This window comes from Rhinopithecus roxellana, chromosome 8 (assembly GCF_007565055.1).
Source record: "Rhinopithecus roxellana isolate Shanxi Qingling chromosome 8, ASM756505v1, whole genome shotgun sequence".
Classification (NCBI taxonomy): Eukaryota; Metazoa; Chordata; class Mammalia; order Primates; family Cercopithecidae; genus Rhinopithecus; species Rhinopithecus roxellana.
Genome location: NC_044556.1, coordinates 15636986 through 15656651, shown reverse-complemented (window position 1 = coordinate 15656651; position 19666 = coordinate 15636986). Strand labels below are relative to the sequence as shown.

The 19666-nt window shown below is 52.0% G+C and overlaps 1 protein-coding gene across 5 annotated transcripts in view; it reads right to left on the bottom strand.

Moving 5' to 3' along the window:
• Positions 1-7945: 7945 nt before the first annotated feature.
• The window catches only part of SLC44A2 (solute carrier family 44 member 2), a 51764-nt gene continuing 40043 nt past the window's right edge, over positions 7946-19666 (bottom strand). For 3 of the 5 annotated variants that reach the window (XM_010373756.2, XM_030935468.1, XM_010373754.2), the window contains 12 exons: positions 18526-18657; positions 18340-18439; positions 18159-18251; positions 17899-17983; positions 16836-17098; positions 16665-16759; positions 15669-15772; positions 15488-15561; positions 15324-15394; positions 15102-15190; positions 10065-10149; positions 7946-9619 (listed from right to left, as the gene is read on the bottom strand). In XM_010373756.2, the coding sequence (XP_010372058.1) occupies positions 9498-9619; positions 10065-10149; positions 15102-15190; positions 15324-15394; positions 15488-15561; positions 15669-15772; positions 16665-16759; positions 16836-17098; positions 17899-17983; positions 18159-18251; positions 18340-18439; positions 18526-18657 (1313 nt within the window). In that variant the 3' untranslated portion in view covers positions 7946-9497. The remainder of the gene's footprint in view (positions 9620-10064; positions 10150-15101; positions 15191-15323; positions 15395-15487; positions 15562-15668; positions 15773-16664; positions 16760-16835; positions 17099-17898; positions 17984-18158; positions 18252-18339; positions 18440-18525; positions 18658-19666) is intronic. The other 2 variants (XM_010373758.2, XM_010373757.2) reach the window with 1 other exon arrangement.

Below are 19666 nucleotides of genomic sequence, written 5' to 3'. Positions count from 1 at the left end.
AGCGCCCGCGTTCTTTCGTCCCACGGACCTGCCTTGGTGTAGCCTCCCCGGGCCGTAGCTTCCGAAGGCTACAGCCGACCTGGTCGGGACCCTCCAGTCCGCTTTCCCCTTTCCCGATTGACAGATGGAAAAACTGAGGCCCAGGCCAAAATATATCTCACTAGAGGGCTCACGGCCAGTTCCTGGGAAAGTTGGGGCTGGGACTCAACGGACGCCCCGCCAGCAACAGCAAGGAGCTCCGAAGTAAAGGCGCCCGTGACCGAGTGCCTTGTCCTTAAAAGCGTGGTGTTCTTGAATGCTCCCAGGCGCCTTATGAGGTCCCCGATGTACAATCTGCTTAAACTAAACCCCACGCTCTGCCAGGGTCAGGTTGGCCATCCGCAGGCGTAGTTGCTAGGAAGGTTTGACAGATGCCCGCCTGTTGATTCAAATGTTCCCAGGATTTGGAGCAAGAAGAGCAAGGAAGGCCGGGCGCGGTGGCTCACCTTTGTAATCCCAGCACTTTGGGAGGCCGAGGCAGGCGGATCACGAGGTCAGGAGATCAAGATCGTCCTGGCTAACACGGTGAAACCCTGTCTCTACTGATAACACAAAAAATTAGCCGGGCGTGGTGGCGGGCGCCAGTAGTCCCAGCTACTCGGGAGGCTGAGGCAGCAGAATGGCATGAACCCGGGACGCGGAGCTTGCAATGAGCGGAGATCGTGCCACTGGACTCCAGCCTGGGCAACAGAGCGAGACTCTGTCTCAAAAAAAAAGATAAGAGCAAGGATGTGTTGAAAGTGGGTTTCCTGGCTGGGCGTGGTGGCTCACGCTTGTAATCCCAGCACTTTGGGAGGCAGAGGTGGGCGGATCACTTGAGGTCAGGAGTTCGAGACCAACCTGGCCAACATTGTGAAACACCCTCTCCACTGAAAATACGAAAATTAACTGGGTGTGGTGGCAGGCGCCTGTAATCCCAGCTAATTGGGAGGCTGAGGCAGGAGAATTGCTTGAACCCAGGAGGCAGAGGTTGCAGTGAGCTGAGATTGTACCATTGCACTCCAGCCTGGGCAATAGAGTGAGACTCAGCCTCAAAAAAAAAATTAGCCCGGTGTGGTGGTGTGCGCCTATAATCCCAGCTACTCAGGAGGCAGAGGCACAAGAATGGCTTGAATCACTTTGAACCTGGGAGGCAGAGGTTACAGTGAGCTGAGATGGCACCACTGCACTCCAGCCTGGGCGATAGAGCAAGACTCCAACTCCCTATCTCCAAAAAAAAAAAAAAAAATTGAAGTGTAAAGATGTGATTATGTGGCAAGGCAAGGGTTAAAAAGAAAAGAAGACCAAGTTTTCCTCTGCTTAGCCAGCTCACATCAGTAAAGGCGCCCGTGACCGAGTGCCTTGTCCTTAAAAGTGTGGTGTCCTTGAATGCTTATAAGATAGCACTGAAAAGTCGAGACCAAAGGAATGGGCTCCAGACACCCTCCTCCGGAGCAAAGTTGAAAAGAAAAACAAATTCCTTTACTGTCTCTCCTCTGAACCATTAGTTATGACTGTGTTTGCCAATGCTTATATTTAGTAAGATTTGTAGATTCTGTTTTTCTTTCGATGCAGCTGCAAGGCCAACAGCTGTGCAAAGCCACAAGTTATGCTAAGTCAACAGTTATGCTGTAGATTACATGACCTGTCACTGTGTCATTAACTGCTTTTGTTTTGCTTCTGTAAGTTTGCCTATAAAAACCACACTCAGATAGGCCGGGCGCGGTGGCTCAAGCCTGTAATCCCAGCACTTTGGGAGGCCGAGATGGGCGGATCATGAGGTCAGGAGATCGAGACCATCCTGGCTAACACGGTGAAACCCCGTCTCTACTAAAAAATACAAAAAAACTAGCCGGGCGAGGTGGCGGGCGCCTGTAGTCCCAGCTACTCGGGAGGCTGAGGCAGGAGAATTGCATGAACCCAGGAGGCAGAGCTTGCAGTGAGCTGAGATCCAGCCACTGCACTCCAGGCTGGGCGACAGAGCGAGACTCTGTCTAAAAAAAAAAAAAAAAAAAAAAAAAAACCACACTCAGGCCGGGCGTGGTGGCTCAAGCCTGTAATCCCAGCACTTTGGGAGGTCGAGGTGGGTGGATCACGAGGTCAGGAGATCAAGACCATCCTGGCTAACATGGTGAAACCCCGTCTCTACTAAAAATACAAAAAACTAGCCGGGCATGGTGGTGGGCGCCTGTAGTCCCAGCTACTGGGAGGCTGAGGTGGGAGAATGATGTGAACCCGGGAGGCGGAGCTTGCAGTGAGCCGAGATCGCGCCACTGCACTCCAGCCTGGGCGACAAAGCAAGACTCCGTCTCAAAAAAAAAAAAAAACCACACTCAGTTTTTGTTCAATGCTCAGCTTTTCAGACATGAATCCACTGAGCTGTGTATACCTAAATAAATCCTCCTGTTTCCCATGTTGGTCTCTCTGGTCCTGTGTTTCCCGCAACAATTACAAAAATGAGTGCCTGGCCGGGCATGGTGGCTCACGCCTGTAATCCTTGCACTTTGGGAGGCTGAGGCTGGAGGATCCCTTAAGCCCAGGAGTTTGAGGCCGGCTTGAGCAACATGGCAAAACCCAGTCTCTACAAAAATTAGCAGAGCGTGATGGCCTGTGCCCATAGTCCCATCTTCTTGGGAGAAGGAGGTGGGAGGATCGCTTGAGCTGTGGAGGTCCAGGCTGCAGTGAGCCATGATGGAGTCACTGCACTTCAGCCTGGATGGCACAGCTAGACCCTGTCTCAAAAAAGAGTGCATGCTGTACCCTCTGCTATTTTATTTACATTTTACTGTGGATTTTTAATAGGTAGCATAGTCACATGATATGTCAAATGTACCAAAGATATGAGACCACAAAGTCTTCCTCAGACACCCAGTTTCCTCCCTCTTAGCAGCCATTGTACAGTTTTTTGTGTTTTTTTTTTGAGACTGAGTTTCGCTCTTGTTGCCCAGGCTAGAGTGCAATGGCACGATCTCGGTTCACCGCAACCTCCGCCTCCCAGGTTCAAGTGATTCTCCTGCCTTAGCCTCTCAAGTAGCTGGGATTACAGGCATGTGCCACCATGTCCGGCTAATTTTGTATTTTTAGTCGAGATGGGGTTTCTCCATGTTGGTCAGGCTGGTCTCGAACTCCCAACCTCAGGTGATCCGTCCGCCTTGGCCTCCCAAAGTGCTGGGATTACAAGTGTGAGCCACTGCACCCAGCCAACTCTACAAAGTTTTATTTTCAGAGATGCATAATTGTATTCTTGTTTTCCTCAAGACCACCCTGGCCAACATGATAAAACTCTGTCTCCACTAAAAGTACAAAAATTAGCTGGGCATGATAGCCAGTGCCTGTAATTCCAGCTACTCGGTAGGCTGAGGCACGAGAATTCCTTGAACCTGGGTGGTAGAGGTTGCAGTGAGCCGAGATTGAGCCACCCCCCATTCCAGCCTGGGTGACATCGAGACTGTGTCTAAGAAAAAAAAAAGAAAAAAATTTTTTTAAAGAAGTTTTCAGGCCAACCTTCCAATAAACCCCATCCATTAGGCTCCTAGTCCTTGGTCACCATAAAGGATGGAAGACGCAAGATGCCATCTGCCCTGTCTTGTTGAACTGCTATCCTGACCCAACCTCCCACCTCTGCCCTTGCCGTTCCACCACTCAGTGGTCACAAACCCTGTATACAACACCATTCTCCCCTCCTTGCCTTAGTGACATCATCTGTCAACTGGCTGTTCCTTCTCTCTTCCCTCCCTCCGCCCTTTGGTTGAAGATTGAGGTCATCCCCCTCTTGCAATCCCTCTGTCTAGACAGGTCCTGTCACTCTCAGTGACTCTGCTGTCCTTACAGCCTCTGTATTCATTGTCTTCCTCATCTTGAAAGATTCCACCGGCTCTCCCAATCACACCCAGTTAACTTCCCACTTGAAAGCTTTTTGTCATATGCCTGTTCCCTTCTTGCTCCCCCCAAGGTGGACACTGGTTACCACTCTGGGATGGACACTGGGATGACCACAGTCGTTGGGGAACCATTCCTCTCCATCACACTGTTGTCCAGATGGCAGGTCCCCACTGCCTGACTCCCAAACTAGACCCATACCTTGACCACAATGATTGACTCGATTTACAATGAGTAAATGATATAATCAGGTCGGTCAGAGTCAGTGAGCTCCAGGCCTGAGACTTAGGAGCAAGAAAAGACTTCTATGGCCGTGTAATCCCAGTACTTATGGGAGGCGGAGGTGGGTGGCAACAGTTCAAGAGTTCAAGACCAGCCTGGCCAAGATGGTGTAACCCCATCTCCACTAAAAATACAAAAATTATCCGGGCATGGTGGCAGGCCCCTGTAATCCCAGCTATTCGGGAGGCTGAGGTGGGAGAATCGCTTGAATCTGAGAGGCAGAGGTTGCAGTCAGCTGAGATCATGCCACTGCACTCCAGCCTGGGTGACAGAGCAAGACTCTGTCTCAAAAAAAGAGAAGACTTCTCATCTTAAAGCCAGGAAAATGTGGCTGGACGTGGTGACTCATGCCTGTAATCCCAGCACTTTGGGAGGCCAAGGCAGGCAGATCACGAGGTCAGGAGATCAAGACCATCCTGGCTAACACAGTGAAACCCTGTCTCTACTAAAAATACAAAAAAAAAAAAAAAAAAAAAAGCCGGGGATGGTGGCTGGCGCCTGTAGTCACAGCTACTCAGGAGGCTGAGGCAGGAGAATGGTGTGAGCCCAGGAGGCGGAGCTTGCAGTGAGCCAAGATCGCACCACTGCACTCCAGCCTGGGCGACAGAGGGAGACTCCATCTCAAAAAAAAAAAAAAAAAAAAAAAGAGAGAGAGCCAGGAAAATGTATGATGTGTGTATTATTAGATTTCTCCAAAGAAAGCTAATAGGAGGCAGGTAGATGAGAGGGGATTTATTAGGATAATTGGCTCATGTGATCATGGAGGCTGAGATGTCCTACCACACACATTGCAGACCCTAAAGCCAGTAGCTCCAGTAGCTGGAGACCCTGAAAAACCAGTAGCGAGGCTCCGTCTGAATCCTAAAGCTTCAGAGCCAGGGACACCAATGGTGTAATTCCAAGTCCAAGGTCGAAGGCCTGAGAAGCAGGGATCACTGGTATAAGTCTTGTCAAGACAGGAGGAGAGTGTCCCAGCTCTGGGGAGGAAAATCCTTTCTCTCCTTTTTATGTTCTTTTTTTTTTTTTTTTTTTTTGAGACGGAGTCTCGCTCTGTCGCCTGGGCTGAGAGTGCAGTGGCCGGATCTCAGCTCACTGCAAGCTCCGTCCCCCGGGTTCACGCCATTCTCCTGCCTCAGCCTCCCGAGTAGCTGGGACTACAGGCGCCCGCCACCTCGCCCGGCTAGTTTCTTGTATTTTTTAGTAGAGACGGGGTTTCACCGTGTTAGCCAGGATGGTCTCAATCTCCTGACCTCGTGATCCGCCCGTCTCGGCCTCCCGAAGTGCTGGGATTACAGGCTTGAGCCACCGCGCCCGGCCTCCTTTTTCTGTTCTATCGGAGCCCCGCAGATTGGATGATGCTCACCCAGAAGTAATGCTTTATCAGAGAAGGTGTTGCTCTGTCACCCAGGCTGGAGCACAGCAGTGTGATCTAAGCTCACTGCCCCTCTTGGGCTAAAGTGACCCTCTCACTTCATCCTCCTGAGTAGCTGGGACAACATGCGCGTGACCACCACACCCTGCTAATTTTCATATTTTTTGTTGAGACAAGCTTTCCACATGTTGCCCAGGCTTGTCTCCATCAAACTCAAGCTCAAGCCATCTGCCCACCTCGGCCTCCCAAAATGCTGATTGTAGGTGCGAGCCACTGAGCCCAGCCACTGTTTTTTTTTTCTTTGTCTTATTTTTACATCACAGCTCAAATCTGGGTATTTTCTAATCCAGCCAAGTTCACACCTAAAATTAACTATCACAGCACAGTGTGATTGGAGGCAGGGAATATACCCAGATAAAGGAACTTGGCAGACAGTGAAGCCAACCTAGAAGAAAGTGGAGCCAAAGCATGAAGCCAGAAAACACTATGGTGGTTCCTCGAAAAATTAAACAGAAACCAGGCACTGTGGCGAGTGCCTGTCATCCCAGCTACTCGGAAGGCTGAGGCGGGGTGATCCCTTCAGTCCAGGAGTTCAAGGCCAACCTAGGTAACATAGTGAGACCCAGTCGCTTAATAAAAAAGAGATGGAGATGGCAAATTTTATGCTATATGTATCGTACCACCATTCTTTTTTTTTTTTTCTGAGACAGTTTTGCTCTGTTGCCCAGGCTGGAGTTCTATGGTGTCATCTTGGTTCACCACAAACTCTCCCTCCTGGGTTCAAGCAATTCTCTTGCTTCAGCCTCCCAAGTAGCTGGGATTACAGGTGTATGCCACCATGCCTGGCTAATTTTTGTATTTTTAGTGGTGGTAGGTTTTCACCATGTTGGCCAGGCTGGTCTTGAACTCCTGACCTCGTGATTCACCCTCCTCAGCCTCCCAAAGTGCTGGGATTACAGGCGTGAGCCACTGCACCTGGCTGCCAGGAGCTATTTTTTTTTTTTTTTTTTTTTTTTTATGGAGTCTCGCCCTGTCGCCCAGACTGGAGTGCAGTGGCACGGTCTCTACTAAAAATACAAAAAATTAGCCGGGCGTGGTGATGGGCGCCTGTAGTCCCAGCTACTTGGGAGGCTGAGGCAGGAGAGTGGTGTGAACCCAGGAGGCGGAGCTTGCAGTGAGCCGAGATCACGCCACTGCACTCCAGCCTGGGCAACAGAGCAAGACTCCGTCTCAAAAAAAAAAAAAAAAAAAAAAAAGAATTAGTTGGATGTGGTGGTGAGTGCCTGTAATACCAGCTACTCGGGAGGCTGAAGCACGAGAATCACTTGAACCCGAGAGGTTTAGTGAGCTGAGACTGTGCCACTGCACTCCAGCCTGGGCCACAAAGGGAGACTCTGTCTCAAAAACAAAAAAAAAAACCCAGCACAGGCAATATGGTAAAACCCAATCTCTACAAAAAATACAAAACTTAGGTGTGGTGTGTACCTGCCATCCCAGCTACTCGGGAGGCTAAGGTGGGAGGATCACCTGAGGCTGCGGTGAGCCATGATTGCACCACTGCACTTAAGCTTCGTCCACAGAGTGAGACCCTGTCTCAAAAAAAAAAAAAAAAAGGCTGGGCGAGGTGGCTCACACCTGTAAACCCAGCACTTTGGGAGGCCAAGGCAAGCAGATCACCTGAAGTGAGGAATTCGAGACTAGCCTGCCCAACATGGCGAAACCCCGTCTCTACTAAAAATCACAAAAAAATTAGCCAGGCGTGGTGGCATGCACCTATAATCCCAATTACTTGGGAGGCTGAGGCATGAGAGTCGCTTGAACCCAGGAGGCGGAGGTTGCAGTGAGCTGAGATTGCACCACTGCACTCCAACCTGGGTGACAGGGCAAGACTGTCTGAAAAAAAAAAAAAGTGGATATTGAACAAAAATTCCCCGAGAAGGGGGAGTGGAGAGCAAAAACAGTTGAAATATTGGGGCGTATTGTCTGGGGGTGAGTGACACAGGCAGCTGGCACGAGGGGGCAGCAGCGAGCTTCCAGGCAGCAGGGCCCACCCCAAGGGCGGTCCCTTCGCAGATCCAAAGTAGCTGGAGAGCATAGACTGCAGGACCTCAGGTGCCTGGGCCCTGGGGACACGTGTCCAGGATGGGTGATGGGGAGGTGGACAGGCTCCCTCTGCCTTCTGGCATCCAGGGATTAGGGCCTAATCAGGGGAAATCTGAGCTGCCTGAAGGTTGGAATTCAGGCAGAGCCAGCAGCCAGTGGGTTTCCTGCCCCCTCCTCCTGCCTTTTGAGAGAATCGCCACAGCTCAGAGACTCCTAGGGCCTTGGAAGCTGGGGTTCCCCCTACCAGCCGCCCACTGGCTCACTGCCCCCCCCACAAACACACCAGGCCTGGACCTGTACAATAGGCACTTTATTAGTGGTTGGAATGCAGTTACACGCAGGGGTGTGCAGACTCAATGGGGGCAGGGCTGGCGCAGACACAGGAAATGGGAGACCCCCCCTTCTTTCCCCTGGGGCCGGGGGTTCTCCCTCTTCAGGATCCTGGGACAGTGCTGATGAGCAGAGACGTGAAGTCTGAGGGGGCCTTGGAATATGGCAGAGGGGCAACCGGGAAGCCAGGTCCCCTGAGTTCGACAAGTTTGGCAAAAGGATCATCAAGTGAGGTGTGTGGGCAGGGGGGCCTGGTTTGCCCAGGGCATCTGCCCTCCACCTCTCCCCCTGAAATCATCCCTCGCGTGGGTTCAGTTTCTTTCCTCTCTTACAAAGAGAGCTGTGTCAATAACTGGCAGAGGAAGTCGGGAAATTCAGCCTAACTCCCTCCAGCCCAGCAGGTTTCCATTAAACAGCTATTAGCGATCTCCTCTCCAGCCCGCTCTCCACTGCCAACCCCTGCAAGCAAAAGTCTCCTTCCCTCTCCCTCCTTCCCAGCCAGGAGATACTCCCTCCTGGGCACACACACTCCCACCCCAGTCACTCCCAGCTAGGAGGGAGCAAAAGGAAGGCACTCCTTGGCGGCCCCATCTCAGCTATTGAGACAGATGGAAAAAAAGCTAATAGACCCTTTAATGCATGTCCAGGTTAAAAAATAATACTAATAAAGAAATGCTTCTGGTGGTCCTTGAGCCAACTGTTCAGGTATGGAGAAGGGGTTCAGTCCTGGCCAGAGCAGGCAGGAATAAACGTGGGTGTTCACTGCGGCCAGCAGCTCCCTCAGACACAAACACCATCCTTCCTGTGGTCTGGCCCGTTGTCGTGTAAGCGGGGGGCAGGAAGCATGAGGGAGCTTGCCGAGGTCGGGCCACCTGCCGTCCCAGACAGCAAGAGGCCCCACTGGGTTTTTACTCATTTCTCGTAGTCTTGAGGGGCAACCATGAAAACTCCAAGCGCCCCTTGGCATAAGGAGGAGATACCCCAGACTCTCCAGGTCCAGAAACTGGTGGGATCTGGCTCATGGGGAGGGGGCAGAGCGGCAGTGATAGGACTTCAGGTGAGCCCAAGGGGCTGCGGGAACAGACCCAGCTACTGAGCACCCTGTGGCGTGAGGCTCCTTGAGGGGTGGGGAGCGCGGGGCCTTCAGGACTCCGTTGCCTTCTTGTTGGTCTTGTTCAAGAGTTTCTTGAGGGTGGAAGACATGAAGTAAGGCCTCTCGGCCGAGCCGTCATTCCTCTCCAGGTCCTCCACTGCGGAGAGAGGTCCCAGAGCAGGAGGCATGAGGGGAGCCCACGGGCAGGGGCCTCCAGGGACAGGGTAGGTGGACAAGGGTCACAGAGAAGCCTCAGAGGGTTAGAAAGCAGACACACTGGGACCAGAGAGGGGCAGACTGTAGTGGGCTCCGAGGAACACACAGGATCCCCACACTCCCAGGCCAGGAAGCCCCCCCCGCTTCATGCACCCCCAATCTACATGGAGGAAACCTGGCCCCCACGCCAGCCTCCCTCACTCTCTACTCCTCGGCTTCCGCCCGCTTCCCCTCCTCCGCACTCCCCTTCAACAGGATGTCTCTCAGCTCGGGCGACATGAAGTAGGGTCGCTCCTGAGAGCCGTCATTCCTTTCCAGGTCCTCACCTGGGCTCCCCCCGGGAACCGGCAGGGGGAAAATGGGGTGGTCAGGAAGGGAGGGAAAGAGGGAGGCAGGGAAGAACAGGGAAGCCAGCAGGCATGGAGGAGAGGAAGAGAGACGAAAAAAACAAACAAACAAAAAAAACAGTTGGAGAAACCAGAGTTAGTGGCAGCCACAGATCCTCCCCCGTCAAAGCCAGAAAGTGCGAAGCGCGGGTGGGCTCCAGGGCAGCGTCCAGGCTGCAGCCTGGGCAAGTGGACAGGAAGTTGGAGTTGCTTCTAAGCACAAAAGGAACCCAGGCAGACAGGCTGGGGACCCAGGACGAGGGACAGCCAAGCCCCGGGGAAGCTGGGGGCAGGCGACCGTGTTGCCCCGTTGGAGGGTGATGTGATGCCCAGTGGGAAGAAGCGATTCAGGGCCCAGCAAGGTTTGGGGTGAGGGGTCACTCACAGAAGCAGAGGAACAGCGTGTCCACACACATGCCATAGACACTGAAGAAACCATGTGCAATCAGGTAGGAGCCAACGATCACCGTCTGGGCAAGGAGAAACAAGCCGTCCCTGCTCCGCATCCTTCCCCGAGCAGCCCCCACCCACTGTGTCTCTCCTACGCTGGGACCACGTCCTTCCCCTGCTGAGAAACCCTCTTTGGATTAATGACATGCCAACCCCTCACCCCCGCTGGCAGGGCCCCGCGATCCATACAAAGCCCTCTTTCTCTCTCTCCCTCTCTCTCTTTTTTTTGTTTTTTTGAGACGGAGTCTCACTCTGTCGCCTAGGTTGGAGTGCCATGGTGTGATCTCGGCTCACTGCAACCTCCGTCTCCCGAGTTCAAGCAGTTCTGCCTCAGCCTCCTGAGGAGCTGGGACTACAGGCATGTGCCACCACGCCAGGCTCATTTTTGTATTTTTAGTAGAGATGGGGTTTCACCATGTTGGCCAGGCTGGTCTCAAACTCCTGACCTCAGGTGATCCACCTGCCTTGGCCTCCCAAAGTGCTGGGATTACAGGCGTGAGCCACCGCATCTGGCCTTTTTTTTTTTTTGAGACAGGGTCTCACGATCTCACTCTGTAGCCCAGGCTAGAGTGTAGTGGCATGATCTCGGCTCACTGCAAACTCTACCTCCTGGGCTCAAGTGATCCTCCCACCTCAGCCTCCGGAGTAGCTGGGATTACAGATGTGCACCACCATGCCCGGCTAACCTTTGTATTTTTTGTAGAGATGGGTTTCTGCCACATTATCTATTACCCTTCCTGGGTTTAAGAGTTTCGCCCACCTTGGCCTCCCAAAGTGCTGGGACTACAGGTATGAGCCACCGCACCCAGTCTCATCCTTGCTTTATTTAACCCCTGGGCCTCTGCATGTGCTATTGCCCTGACTTAAATCTAATTTATCCCTCATCAACCTTCTGCTTTCAGCTCAAAGAGCAAATTCTCAAGTCCCACCTCCTCCAGGAAACCACCTATGACACATACAGTGGGCTTTTCTATTTTTATTTTTATTTTTTTCTGAGACAGGGTCTCACTGTGTTGCTCAGGCTGGGGTGCAGTGGCTCCATCTCAGCTCACTGCAGCCTCGACCTCTCAGGCTCAACTGATACTCACACCTCAGGCTTACAAGTAGCTGGGACTATAGGCATGTGCCACCATACCCAGCTAATTTTTGTTTGTTTTTTTTTTTTTTGTAGAGATGAGGTTTTGCCATGTTGCCCAGGCTGGTTTCAAACTCCTGAGCTCAAGCGATCTGCCTGCCTTGGCCTCCCAAAGTGCTGGGATTATACATGTGAGCCCGTGTGTCTGACTGAGAGCCTTTTTTTTTTTTTTTTCCTGAGATGGAATCTTGCTGTGTCGTCCAGGCTAGAGTGCAGTGGTACGATCTCGGCTCACTGCAACCTCCACCTCCCGGGTTCAAGTGATTCTCTTTCCTCAGCCTCCTGAGTAGCTGGGACAACAGGTACATGCCAGCACACCTGACTCATTTTTTTGTATTTTTAGTAGAGACGGGGTTTCACTGTGTTAGCCAGGATGGTCTCGATCTCGCGACGTTCATGATCCACCCATCTTGGCCTCCCAAAGTGCTGGATTACAGGTGTGGGCCACCATGCCCAGCCTCTAGAGCCTATTTTATGTCCTCCTAGCACTGGGCACCCCTCCTGAGCTCTTGGTGCAGCTGCAATTTTATGCATGTTGAGGGCTTTCCAGGTTTAATGCCCACATCCTCACTAGACTCAGTCCCATTTACTGCTACATCCCTAGCAATCTGAAGACTCACAGGGCCTTAGTAGCTGCTAGATAAACATTTGTTGACTGAAGTCAGTGGACCTGGCTGGGTGTGATGGCTCATACCTGTAGTCCTTGCACTTCGGGAGGCTGAGGCAGAAGGATCCCTTGAGCCCAGAGCTCGAGACCAGCCTAGGCAATAGAGGGAGACCCTGCCTCTATTATTATTATTATTATTATTATTATTATTATAGTAGAGTGTGAGCTACCACACCTGGCCCATCTCTATTATATTAAAATAAAAATTCGCCAGGCGTGGTGGGTCATGCCTGTAATCCCAGCACTTTGGGAGGCTGAGGCAGGTGGATCACGAGGTCAGGAGTTCAAGACCATCCTGGCTAACACAGTGAAACCCTGTCTCTACTAAAAATCCAAAAAAATTAGCCAGGCGTGGTGGCAGGCACCTATGGTCCCAGCTACTCGGGAGGCTGAGGCAGGAGAATGGCGTGAACCCAGGAGGTGGAGCTTGCAGTGAGCCAAGATCACGCTACAGCACTCCAGCCTGGGCAACACAGCAAGACTCCGTCTCAAAAAATAAATAAATAAATAAAAATAAAATAAAATACAAATTCAATACAATGAAATCATGGCCAGGCACAGGGGGTCGTGTCTGTAATCCCAACACTTTGGAAGGCCGAGGTGGGTGGATTACCTGAAGTCAGGAGTTTGAGACCAGCCTGACCAACAGGGTGAAACCCCATCTCTACTAAAAATACAAAAATTAGCCGGACACAGTGGCATGTGCCTGTAATCCCAGCTATTAGGGGAACTGAGGCAGGAGAATCGCTTAAACACAGGAGGTGGAGGTTGTGGTGAGCAGAGATCACTCCACTGCACTCCAGCCTGGGCGACAAAGCAAGGCTTCATCTCAAAAAAAAAAAAAAAAAAGTCAGTGGACCTTAGAAGGATTAAATCACTTGCCCAAGACTACTCTTCCTCATCTGAGAACTAGCAAATAGAGGATCTAAGACAAGAAACTAGGTCACTGGGCTTCAAGACCTACACTGAGATACAATACTGCCCTTGCAATGAAGGCTCAATCACTCCACAGCCTTATTACCTCCTTGGCCATATCTCCACCTTTTTTTCTTTTTTTTGAGACAGAGTCTCACTCTGTCACTGAGGCTGGAGTGCAGTGTCGTGGTCTCGGCTCACTGCAACCTCTGCCTCCCAGGTTCAAGCAATTCTCCTGCCTCAGCCTCCCGAGTAGCTGGGACTACAGGCGCCTGCAACCACACCTGGCTAATTTTTCTATTTTTTTATAGAAATGGGGTTTCACCATGCTGGCCAGGCTAGTCTCAAACTCCTGACCTCAAGTGATCCACCTGTCTCAGCCTCCCAAAGTGCTGGGATTACAGGTGTGAGCCACCGCACCCGGTCCCTATCTCCACTCCTTTACTCCTTCCACATCTGACCCACTGCTTTCCTTACTGTTCCTGGCACACTCGCACCTCAGGGCCACTGTACTTGCCATTCCCTCTGCCTAGATATTGCCTACAGCTTCAGATCTCGGATCCAGCATCACCTGCATGGCACCACCTGGACCCCCACACCTGCCCAGATCCTCCACCACAGGTTCAAACAGTTCCCTGTGCTATACAGACTAGTGGCGTATCCCAGTCTGCAATCATACATTCACCAATATCATTATGGAAGAATATCTGTTTACCCCCAAACTCTAAGGCCTTTAGAGGGAAGCCCTCCACCTCAATGCCAAATACACAGTAGGTGCTCAATAATGTCTGTGGTCCGAGGTCGGGGGTGGTGAGTCACACCTGCAATCCCAGCACTCCGTGAGCCCGAGGCGGGCGGATCACTTGAGGTCAGGAGTTTGAGACCATCCCAGCCAACATGGTGAAACCCCATCTCTATTAAATATACAAAAATTAGCCGGGTGTGATGGCTCATGCCCATAATCCCAGCACTGTGGGAGGCCCAGGCGGGCAGATCACCTGAGGTTGGGAGTACGAGACCAGCCTGACCAACGTGGAGAAACCCCGTCTCTACTAAAAATATAAAATTAGTCACACGTGGTGGCACATGCCTGTAATCCCAGCTACTCAGGAGGCTGAGGCAGGAGAATTGCTTGAACCCGGGAGGTGGAGGTTGTAGTGACCCGAGATCACCCCATTGCACTCCAGCCTGGGCAACAAGAGTGAAACTCTGTCTCAAAAAAACAAAAAAAATTAGCCAGGTGTGGTGGCGTGTGCCTGTAATCCCAGCTAATCAACAGGCTGAGGCACGAGAATCGCTTGAACTAGGGAGGTAGAGGTTTCAGTGAGCCAAGATCGTTTCACTGCACTCCAACCTGGGCAACAGAGTGAGTCTGTCTCAAAAAAGAAAAAAAAAAAAAAAGATTAAATTAAATTAAATTAAAATTAAAAAATAAATATACAAAAATTAGCCGGGTGTGATGGCTCATGCCCATAATCCCAGCACTGTGGGAGGCCCAGGCGGGCAGATCACCTGAGGTTGGGAGTACGAGACCAGCCTGACCAACGTGGAGAAACCCCGTCTCTACTAAAAATATAAAATTAGTCACACGTGGTGGCACATGCCTGTAATCCCAGCTACTCAGGAGGCTGAGGCAGGAGAATTGCTTGAACCCGGGAGGTGGAGGTTGTAGTGACCCGAGATCACCCCATTGCACTCCAGCCTGGGCAACAAGAGTGAAACTCTGTCTCAAAAAAACAAAAAAAATTAGCCAGGTGTGGTGGCGTGTGCCTGTAATCCCAGCTAATCAACAGGCTGAGGCACGAGAATCGCTTGAACTAGGGAGGTAGAGGTTTCAGTGAGCCAAGATCGTTTCACTGCACTCCAACCTGGGCAACAGAGTGAGTCTGTCTCAAAAAAGAAAAAAAAAAAAAAAGATTAAATTAAATTAAATTAAAATTAAAAAATAAATATACAAAAATTAGCCAGGTGTCGGGGCAGGCGCCTGTAATCCCAGCTACTCGGGAGGTAGAAGCTTGAGAATTCGCTTGAACCCAGCAGGCAAAGGTTGCAGTGAGCCAAGATTGCACAACTGCACTCCAGTCAGGGCAACAGGGCAAGACTCTGATGCAAAAACTAACAAAAAGTTTGTGGTCTGAATAAATAATCAATTCCCCACCTCTGACCTCTATCCACATTTGTCTAGTCAAAGAAGACCAAGCAAATCCCAACACCTCTTTCTTCCCAAACCCCCATCTCTCCCCAGAGGTCCGTACCAGTATAGGAACCCAGTAATAATTGAGGGGTGGTGCTGTATCCTGCACGATCCTGATACGGTGGGTGAAGAAGAAGAAAGCCAGGATCCCTGAAGAAGGAGAAGAAAGCAAGATGGTGAAGGGTTCTGGATATAGGAAACAGCCTTCTAAGAAGATGACACCCATCACAGAAGACAGAAATCAGGCTCCCACACTCTGAGAGGCGAGGTAGGCGGCACTCACCCACACTGCCAACGATCAAAAGTTTGCCCAACAGGAAGAGGAAGTCAGTAACTTTGTCCAGGACAGCCACTCTGCAGGGGACAGTGAGGGGCAGGTATTAATGCTGGCTTCAGGGACTAGGGGAAGAGGGAGGTGGCAGGAGGAAGATGGTGCTGAGTCCTGACCTGATGATATTTCTCATGAGCAGGAAGAAGGCATTCCTGGCCGAGGTGCAGAAATTGGTGCCGTAGATAGCAATCTGGAGGAGAGTGGGAGGGAGAGATCAGACCCACTGGGTGGGCATGGGGGGTGGTCCTCTCACCCAGCAGGAGCTGGTGGGTTGGTTGGGGTCCCAGGCCCACTCACCATGATGTAGGCATTCCTATTGAGGAATTTGATGAACTTCTCCAGGCACCAGAAGCAGCATTTGAGACAGGTCATGAGGCACTTGGCAAACTTGTTCTCTGCGGCTGGAAGACAAGGGAAAGGATGCAGAAGTGAGGGGACACCGCCTGACTTGGAAGGGATCCCCTCTTCCGTATCACACACACTTGCCAATGTCCAGGTCTCCTGAGTCCATGCTGTCAAAGAGACAGGGACTTGAGCCCAGGAGTTTGAGACCGCAGTGAGCCATGATGGTGCCACTGCACTCCAGCCTGGACGACAGAGAGAGATCCTGTCTCTAAAGCAAAGTACAATCAATCCCAGCCCCACAGCCCTTCCTCTAAGAAAAATAAACCCGTTTTGTTTTTTTTTTTCTTTTTTTTGAAATGGAGTCTCGCTCTGTTTCCCAGGCTGAAGTGCAGTCGCTCGATCTCCGCTCACTGCAACCTCCACCTCTGGGGTTCAAGTGATTCTCCTCTCTCAGCCTCCCGTGTAGCTGGGACTACAGACACGCATACCACCATGGCTGGCTAATTTTTGTATTTGTAGTAGAGATGGGGTTTCACCATGTTGGCCAGGCTGGTCTCCTGACCTCAGGTGATCCGCTCGCCTCAGCCTCCCAAAGTGCTGGGATTATAGGCGTGAGTCACGGCGCTCAGCTAATAAACCAGTTTTATTCCTGCTTCCTTCAGCGCAAATATATCCCACTCCAATTCACTCTAGCAATAACCAATGGTGGGCCAGGCCTCTTGGGCCTGTCCCCTCAACAGCAAGAATTCCACCCAGTAGGTTCTCTGGTTTGCTCCTCCATCGCAGGACCCAATCACGCCAACTCCTGAGCTCCCCCGCCGCATAGACAGAAACCCATCACTGCTCTATGATCTTGGCACCGCCCACCTCCAAGCAAGAACCAATCCTGGTTTGCTATTCAGCCTTGTCCCCCAACAGGAGCTAATGCGAGCCGTGGGTGGGCCGTACCTTTCAGCCGCTGATCCAGGTACTCGAGTATCACACGAATGATCTGCACAATGGCCAGGATGAGCGCGCCAAAGGCCAGGGAGCCCGTGTGGTACCTGCGGGCCGAGGGGGTGGTCGGTGGCTGGGCCAGGCCTTGTCCTCCACCCCATCCTGCCCGCAACGCCAGCCTACCTGAGCGCCCGGCCAAAGGCAGAGAAGAGCGGGAAGGCCGGCAGGTCGTCCGGCTTGCGCAGGGCCCAGTAGTAGGAGGCAAAGGCCCCGGCCAGTGTGACCTGACCCAGAGCCAGCACGAAGTTGGCCAACCAGAAGAACATGAAGGCATTGAAGATCTGCAGGCCCAGCAGGGCCCGGTGGTAGCCCGACTCACCACCGTAGAAGGCGAACTGGCAACGGGCATTGGGGCATAGGCGGGACTCATTGGAGGAGGGGAAGGTCTGTGGGAGAGAAGAGAGAACCGAGTCCAAAAAGAGGCGCCAGGGGTTCACAGTGGGCTCTGAGCATCAGGTGTGGGGCCAGGAAAACCATGAGGTAGGACAGGAGACATAAGGATCAGAGTTAAGTGAAGGCACTAAGGGTTTAGAACACAGCTTGTGCAAAGGAAGGAATTCTAGAAACAAGAAGTGGCCATCACTGGGGTCAAGAAGAGGGAATGGAGACAGGAAATGAAATGGGGAAAAATGGGCCGGGCAAGGTGGCTCACGCCTGTAATCCCAGCACTTTGAGAGGCAGAGGCGGGTGGATCACAAGGTTAGGAGATCGAGACCATCCTGACCAACATGGTGAAACGCTGTCTCTACTAAAAATACAAAAATTAGCCTGGCGTGCTGGTGTGTGCCTGTAATCCCAGCTACTCAGGAGGCTGAGGCAGGAGAATTGCTTGAACCAGGGAGTTGGAAGTTGCAGGAAGCTGAGATCATGCCACTGCACTCCAGCCTGGCGACAGAGTGAGACTCTGTCTCATAAAAAAAAAAAAAAAAGGAAGGAGGGAAAAATGGGTGATTTAGCACCCAGGGTGAAGGCCAGGGCAAGTTGAAGAGAGGAAGCCAGGTTGTCCTGGGAAGTTGTTCAATCCAGTTAGAGAGTCTCTTCCCCACCGTGCGTCCTCCCCCACACCCAGCACAGGACATGCAACTAGAGCCAATTGCTTGCTGAACTTCCAAGGGGACATGAGAGGTTTAAAATCATCCGGGGCCTTCTGGGCAATACCTGCCCTCCCCACCCTGGGGACGCCCACCTCTGGGTTGCAGGTTTTTGCAGTAAGTGAGCAGGAGCTATCATCAAATATCTTATAGACCGCTTCATTGGAAGTGGACAGGAAACTGGAGGTTCATTAAGGAAGCAGAGGTTTAGGACTGAGGACCCCAGGGACTTTCGTGGGAAAGAATCCATTATCCCACCAGTTTCCAGCCCTGTCCCTAAGACGCAGGTCACTTCTGGGCAAAGTTGGTCTTTAGCCATCCCCAGGGTCGGAGATTGGTATCTGGGGGCGGATACACAGCAGTGCTGGCCCAGTAGGCGATGCAGAGGCACAGCAAGAAGAAGGTGACCAGTGGGTAGAGCAAGGAGCACATGACATATCCCACAGCCCTAGGGAGGAGCAGAGACACAGGCATCAGGGCAAAAGACACAACTCTAGGGACGGCTCCATCCTGACCCCTGGCACCCTGGCCCCCACCTGCTGGCTTCTTTGATGAGTGCAATCGCGATGAGAATTCTCTTCCGGAGAAAGATGAGCAGCAAGATGATAATGACTTCAAGGATACTCAGAATGATCACTGCAAAGGGCAAAGGCTGAGCCACCTGGGCTCCCCACTCCCTCCAAGGCCTCATGTGGGGGCAGGATTGGGAGACTGTGACTCACTAAAGGCCAACCAGGTCTGCCGTAAGTGCAGGTACACCCGGAAATCTGTCTGAAAGCCGAGGTCCACCAAAGAGACATCAGAGCCAGCCTCACCACGCAGTCGGGAGTACTCCATGTAGCAGTGAAATATTCCTGCATGGGGGAAACCACAAGCTCAGTCCACCAATGCCTCCTGAAACTTTGCAAAGCGCTACAACTGCCCACATTTAACAGAAGCAAACATCGAGGCTGAGTGGCTGCCTTTTCTAGCCCCTGCCTCAGGGACTTTACACTTGCAGTTTCCACCGCCCGGTGCATTCTCTCCCCATGGCTGGATCCCACACATCTTTAGGTCTCTGCTCAAGTGTCACCTTCACAGGAGACCTTCCAAGAACCCTTTCCCCCTACTTGGAATCATAATCATGTGCTGCCATGGTCTAACTTCTCTCTTTTTTTTTCTTTTTTGAGATGGAGTCTCGTTCTGTCACCCAGGCTGGAGTGCAGTGGCCGGATCTCAGCTCACTGCAAGCTCTGCCTCCCGGGTTCACGCCATTCCCGAGTAGCTGGGACTACAGGCGCCCGCCACCTCGCCCGGCTAGTTTTTTGTATTTTTTAGTAGAGACGGGGTTTCACCAGGTTAGCCAGGATGGTCTCGATCTCCTGACCTCGTGATCCACCCGTCTTGGCCTCCTAAAGTGCTGGGATTACAGGCTTGAGCCACCACGCCCGGCAACTTCTCTTTTTTGAGACGGAGGCTCACTCTGTCACTCAGGCTGGAGTGCAGCGACACGATCTGGGCTCACTGCAACCTTCACCTCCAGGGTTCAAGAGATTCTCCCTGCCTCAGCCTCCTAAGTAGCTGGGATTACAGGTGCCTGCTACCATGCCCAGCTAATTTTTGTACTTTTAGTAGAGACAGGGTTTTGCCATGTTGGCCAGGATGGTCTCCAGCTCCTGACCTCAGGTGATCCGCCCACCTCAGCCTCCCAAAGTGCTGAGATTACAGGCGTGAGCCACCATGCCCAGCCAGGATAGCTGTTTAATGAATGAATGAATGAGCAGGTGTCAGGATGCTGCATGGCTAAGACCTCTCTCTGACCCCCTCGCCACCTTACAACAGTGATTCACGGGAGTGGCCTGGGTATTAATATGTAGAGCAGCA